Source organism: Anticarsia gemmatalis, chromosome 15 (genome assembly GCF_050436995.1).
Source record: "Anticarsia gemmatalis isolate Benzon Research Colony breed Stoneville strain chromosome 15, ilAntGemm2 primary, whole genome shotgun sequence".
In the NCBI taxonomy this organism is placed as follows: Eukaryota; Metazoa; Arthropoda; class Insecta; order Lepidoptera; family Erebidae; genus Anticarsia; species Anticarsia gemmatalis.
In genome coordinates, this window is record NC_134759.1 from 10,368,540 (window position 1) to 10,375,388 (window position 6,849).

At 34.2% G+C, this 6,849-nt stretch overlaps 1 protein-coding gene across 1 annotated transcript; it reads left to right on the forward strand.

The window, feature by feature from the left end:
* The first annotated feature begins 2,203 nt into the window (after positions 1 to 2,203).
* Positions 2,204 to 5,218, forward strand: RpL17 (ribosomal protein L17). Its single transcript, XM_076123425.1, has 4 exons — positions 2,204 to 2,299; positions 2,500 to 2,589; positions 2,910 to 3,182; positions 4,977 to 5,218. Exons 2-4 carry the CDS (start codon positions 2,509 to 2,511, stop codon positions 5,184 to 5,186), a joined length of 564 nt encoding a protein of 187 aa, XP_075979540.1. The 5' UTR covers positions 2,204 to 2,299; positions 2,500 to 2,508; the 3' UTR covers positions 5,187 to 5,218.
* Positions 5,219 to 6,849: the final 1,631 nt, after the last annotated feature.

Here is a 6,849-nt window from a genome sequence, read left to right on the forward strand (position 1 = left end):
TACTATGCTAGTAAGACTGATTGTCAGACTTTCAAGCTTCTGACTACTGTAAACCACTATCAAAGATCTTCGAAATTGACAGCCGAGACGAGAAATAACGTGCCTTCCGAAACACGGAGGAACTCAATATGTATGAGACGGTCATCCATCCACAGAACAACCTCCACAAGCTTGGCTTAACCTCAGAGATCGATCCGCGCGGCTGTTGTTAACTAAGCCACGAGCTCCTCTAAAGCGTAAATATTTTAGTATAAATCTTTATATTCCTTTGATCTTGACTTTAAGACTCGTACAGTATTGTTAGGATTTTTCGAAAAACCCGTTCTTATCGTAGGTAACTAAGCGGGAAAAATAACGGCTTCGGCATAATACAAGTACCCATTAAACACATTGTTCTGGTACAAAATGGTTTAACCTGACTATACATGCGATTATCCTCTTCTGATTAATATAACGATAAATAAATAACAAGGATAATATTTAATTAACTTAAAATAAACGCAACCTGCATTGAATAATGAGTGTTTATGATAAATTGTGCGCATGTAAATAATAATCTTATGACGAGTTATGCCGTCATTATTATAAGTTTTGCGCATTGATTTACTATCAGTTTCAGGAATGTTCTGTAGAAATAAATCACTGAACGTAAATCATACGCTTTCGACAACAAAAATACAAGTATTGGTAAATGTAAAAAAAATGTTTATATTCTAAAAAAACATTTGAAGATCGAATATCTCCGGGCAATGATTTGTTATTTATTGATGATTGATAGTCTTATTCAAGATAGATTTTTCAACTTGATTCAAAAAATGAAAATAACTACAGATTCATCTTTTGTTTGGAAATTTTAGACATAGACAAGATAACACTTCTCGCATAGAAATATGTAAATGTCTATTTAAAATAATTTTATTCAGGAACCAAGTCAATCAACTTTAACGAATCCAATTTTAATCAACTTATTACAACTTATAAGTACCTACCGAGCAAGATGATTTTCATCCGATCTTGAAATTATATACAAGTACCGACATCTAGTGATCGGTTTTAAAAATGTTTATGCTTAATTTACTAAAGTGACATCTAGTGGTAAATTTTAACACATATTCAGCGACATCTGTAAAACACATCCAAAACTAATACAATTTAGAAACTGTCAAAGCAATCATTTCTGTTGTCCAGATGGCGCTGTCAATGAATATCTTCCGTTTTGTTGTTCTCTTTTATTTTATTGCAATATAGTAATATTATTCGTAAGTATGTATTATTTAATAGGTATATATCTCCTTAAACTTCATATGTAAAATCATAAGACTCAGTATATCTAGTTTCTGCCCGCGACTTCTTTGAGTGAAGGTTTTCTCCGATAATGATATTTTTTTATGACAGATTTTTCACCGTAGGCTTGGATTAACATCCAGGTCATTACCTAACTAAAGTTATTGCAAAAAATTAAAAATCCCGTTCAGTAGGTTTGGCGTGACTGGGTAGCTGTAGCAAACATCCACACATTTGCATAGTCGGATGACATTTCATCGCTTAAGTTGTCTTACTATAGTTTAGTCCAACCACTCAGATAGGTGTGATAATCATCAATGTGAAGTAAATTTAACATTTTAAGACGGTATTTTTATTGACATAGCTATTATACTGGTATTTTATTTACGGCCCGGTTTTATCACTCACTATCTAACAGATAGCATTAAGATTGTTTTTAAACATTAGCTATCACTTTGCGTGGTAGATAGTTAACAGGCACTTATTCATATTATGTTAAACTAGCCCTAAGCTTACAAAAGCAACAAACTAAAATGTAACAACATTTTTTACGCTAATTATTCGCACTTAGTCATACTTGTCTTTGCAATAAAAATAAGTCGCTACTATTTAATTTTATACAGAATGTTATATATATTTGTTTGTAAACCTTTAAGCCATATTAAAGATAAAAGATATTTGTGATTTGGTTGCACTTAAGACCTTTTCTTTTGTTTCTGATTCATAATAAAAATGACATTATATTCGTTTGTATTTAATTATCATCAATTATGAAGATGTTTGTTGATTTACGCTTTCACAAGAATATCGATCGAATGTATTATATATATTAATAATAAAAGATACAATTTAGTAGTTAACTAGAATTTAAAGAAATTAAAGTATTTATTGCGAGGTCATAGACTAAAATATTTAATTTGGTTGTGGCAACATTTTACACATTCTGTCAATGTCAAAAGTCTTCACGTCAAAACTTGTTGTCTATTCCTTTTCCTGTTAAATTTTCTCCTGAGAGGTTGGTTTCGTGTTTATAAAAATCTATTTTAATCGTGAAAAGTAATGAGTTTTGAATTAAATCCAGCTATGGTGCATTTAGGAACAGTGTATCCTTGTTGTTCATGTGTATATTTCATTAAATATGTGAAATGCCGGAATGTTATAAAATGATAACCTATGTTGTAAAGCGTTTGAGACATAAGCCGCTCTGTGTTTCAGAAACTAAATATGGGTCGTTACTCTCGGGAGCCGGATAATCCAGCGAAGTCATGCAAAGCGCGTGGCTCGAATCTCCGTGTTCATTTCAAGGTAATTGCTAAATGTTATTGTGTACATTGAAGTTATTCCACATGGACCGCCACAACTTTGATGTTTCTTGTTGAACTTACTTTGCACTGCTGGCTACTTGCTAGATGAAACTACTACAATGATTGTTTGGTTCCATTGTATGATATCTTCAATCGAAGTGACAAGTCACAACTTAGTTTTGATAAAGTTTATAATATTAAAAAAAAACTAACGAAGAATGCATATAATTGGGTAAATCTGTTTAACTTGTCACCGTATTTAAACATTTCGCTTAGACAACGTCAAACAATCAACATAACCTCAAAACTCGTTAATTTCAGAACACATACGAGACAGCAATGGCTATCAGGAAACTGCCCCTGCGCCGCGCTGTACGTTACCTTAAAAACGTGACTGAACAGAAGGAATGCATTCCCTTCCGCCGTTTCAACGGTGGTGTAGGCCGTTGCGCACAGGCCAAGCAGTTTGGCACCACACAAGGTCGTTGGCCCAAGAAATCCGCAGAGTTCTTGCTTCAGTTGCTAAGGAACGCTGAGTCCAACGCTGACTACAAAGGTCTGGATGTCGACAGGCTGGTCATTGATCACATTCAGGTGAGATTATGTTTTCCTTATTTATATTATGGTATTGCTACTGGCCAGTATCTGTTTTACTTCTATGATTCTACACCCTGAATGAAGTAAAGAAGTAATAACAATGAATTGCTGGTTTATTTCTGTAAAATTAGTTTCTGCCCATAACTGTATCTGCATTATAGGATTGTCTGGCATAGGGGGAGAAAGAGAGACTTTATCTCTATGTGCTGAGTTGAATTATAATCTGTTTTACATTGATAGCATTGAGTAGATGCGCCCTTATCTAATTATCTCGTTTCAACATTTGCATTTATTATATCGAATTTGGAAACTGGTATTCAGTGTGTGAAATACCTGAATTCTGTTATCACAAAATTAAATAATAATTTCTTAAAATTAATTACTGTTTGTTTGAGACACCAGTAGTTTATTTTTCACAATATTAATCACTTATTCAATCTTATGTTTTAAATTGGCATGCAACAGTTTTGGCCACTTATTATAAATGCTATATTATTGTATCCCGAGTTCCAAATGGCACATTTAGTTTGACAACTTTTATCAAACAATAAACCTGACATTACTAACTTGTTAAGCTTGTGTCTATCGGGCTCATTTACAATTAAAAACGGTTTTGCCCCCCAGGCAGATTAATACGGAACCAAATGTGTACCAAGATGTACTACTCAAAAGTTTTGTGGAAAGGTTACAGTTAATTGTTACATTTAAAATTGAATTCAAACCTATTGAAATGTGTTTTATATTGTTTATCAATGGTAAACTGATTTAGAAGGGAAGTTGTGTATAAATTGGCTGACATATCATGATGGTTGTTACAAATCTCAAAATAATATTAAAATTATATTATTTGTAACTAGATGTAAAAAGGTAGTATACAGCTGCATCACTTGATATTAATCATTTTAGTGATGACGATCATTGTTTTGCATTTGCTGCGAGTATATTAAAGAAATAATAGAAGGGTATAACAGCCATTTGTCTTATTGTTTTTCTGTCCTTAAGTCCTTGTTGAATATACTAAGAATAGGTTAATTAACATAGATAATACATTTTTGATCCATACTAATTTTAATGTTATATTCTCTTTATTATGTTTTACGGCTAAAGTGATAAAGCTATTTTGATGATATTTAGTATAGACAGAAAAAGGATCCACATATGCCTATATTTCAGGATCTTATCAGTTAGAATAGGGGCAAAACTTTTATAGATAATGGAGATGCATGCACTAAATAATTATAAACATGGTAGTAAACTCTAAAAATACTGAAATTAATCGATATTAAGTACTTGTAATATTTGCCTTTGCTTGTCAGGCTAACTTTATAGTTAACACTGTTTTCGAAAGGCATACATTAAAAGTTGTGGAACTTATGGGAGAGTTTTTATCTTTAAGAAATTTTCTATGAACCACTTCTGACAAATTTTACTAGGTTAAAGTACATAATATGGTTTAAAATGTAATATTTGACATACTGTTACGACTTTCTAGTGTTCTAATGCAAAATTACCGTAGGTACTAATTACACAGTCCATAAATGACGTTTATATTCGCCATATTATGTGGAACTAGCTTTCCGCCCGCGACATCGCCCGCTTGGAATTTCAGGTCCTTCTGAGTGGAATTTCCAAAAATCCATTCTTATGCTCCTCTACACTTTATAAAAATCCTCATATTATATTTCAACTTTCTACGGTTGTTGTGCGAGTCAGCCACTTACTCCGTAACAGAAGGGTTTTTATATGTTGATCGTCTGTATCTTTACTAACGAACGCATTTCCTTATTCTAGGTGAACCGCGCCCCCTGCCTGCGCAGACGCACATACCGTGCGCACGGTCGCATTAACCCTTACATGTCATCTCCCTGCCACATCGAGGTATGTTTGAGTGAGCGTGAGGACGCCGTGGCCCGCGCCGCACCCGCTGATGACGCGCCCGCTAAGAAGAAGCTGTCGAAGAAGAAGCTCGCGCGTCAAAAGGAAAAGATGATGAGGGAATAGACATTTAAGGGTTAATAAATGATTTACAATCAGTTTTGTGTTTTATTGAAAAGTTCTGTTGCCATAAGCAGCAAACTAAAATCTGGATGACAATGACAGCGGCGCGGAGAGTGACACGATTCTAGTTCTTGCTGTCATTGAGTTCAATATCAATCTATGGATTACAAGCGCTGCTCCTCGCGTCGCCGCCGTCTTCCAAGACCTTATGCAGGTAGTGATACAGGTATCGGTGTAGGTAATCTTTGAAAAGACCGATGTCTAGCTTTAGTAGCTACTTTCATAGAGATACCTCTAATTTGTGACATTTGTCAATATGCTGTCTTTAATAAGAATAAGAATATAATATACAGTTCATTAGAAACAGTGGGACAGTACATCGAAACATACGAATTTGCTCGTGTCATTACACAAATGTGCGGAAAATATCACTAATAATGCTAGGCGTCTGACGTAACCAATACTTAGATTTGGCCGTTATCAGTATAAGTGCCCTTACTGGTCAAAGAACATACTTATTGTTACCAGACCAATGGCTGGTTTCACTAATTTGAATAAGTTTCGGATAGTTAGTAGAACTTTGATCGTACTTTTATACTCATCCTGTCGCTTTAGCTATCGGATGTTCTAACCATCCATCAACTGTGAAATTGAGTCTAAATATTATGACAGGGGCTTTGAATTTGGTGCCTAAAAGTAAATTCACACACTCCTTTTACATTTTTTATTTATGACCTCAATAAACAAACTGAAATACGATTTACAATTCAACGCTAGAACAAACACGTCTCATTTCAATAAGTAATCGTTCATTTTCTCTTTTTAGATTATTTATCTCATGATACACTTCTTGCAGGCAGTTTTCCAAGTAGTAATTTGATTCCGCCAGTTTCTCAGCGTGCTTACTGGCTTCGAGTCTTTTATCTTTGGCTATATTGATTTGTTTTTTTAATTGTTCGATTTCACCATCAATGGAATCAATAGATAAAATTTTGTACCGATGTGGGTGACTCATTTTCTTCTATGTTTATAAGTTCTGTGTTCAGTGCTCTTAATTTACAAGCTTCTATCTTTGCGTCGTGGATCTTGGACCTCAGTATGTCATTCTTCTCTTTGAGATGTATAGCTCTTGACATTTCCTGGTGTTGTTTGTCAGTAGCTACTCGCAAGTGTTCGCGCAGTCTCTCCTTTTCTTCAATCCCACGCGAGTGAGACGACTGTTTTTTAAGCGAACCGTAAGATTGCTGCAATTTCATAATAATATTTCACACACAATTTTGAATCGTTTTTAATTTGTCAGGTCTACGTTTTCATATTTTCACTGACAGCTCAGCTGACAGTATGTTTTTTATATCTTTTTATTCTCTGTTATTCCGAGTTTTAATAGCTAATCTAAGTTTAAATCAAAAAGTTTTATTTTGCCAAAATAAAACTGAAATTTTTAGTAAGCAGGTAGGTATTCGGGAGTTCCATACCTGAGACGTTTTTTTTATTAACTCCGCTCCCGCATGGGCATCTCTTAATTTACAGCCGTTTCTTGTTTGTTATATAATAAGGACCATTTATCTGACCCTTCTAGGAAACGTAGCCGTAGTGCTACGTAGAAGTTGCGATGTCGCTCAGTTTCCTCTTCCCTACATCTTATTAACATATAAATTCATCCACG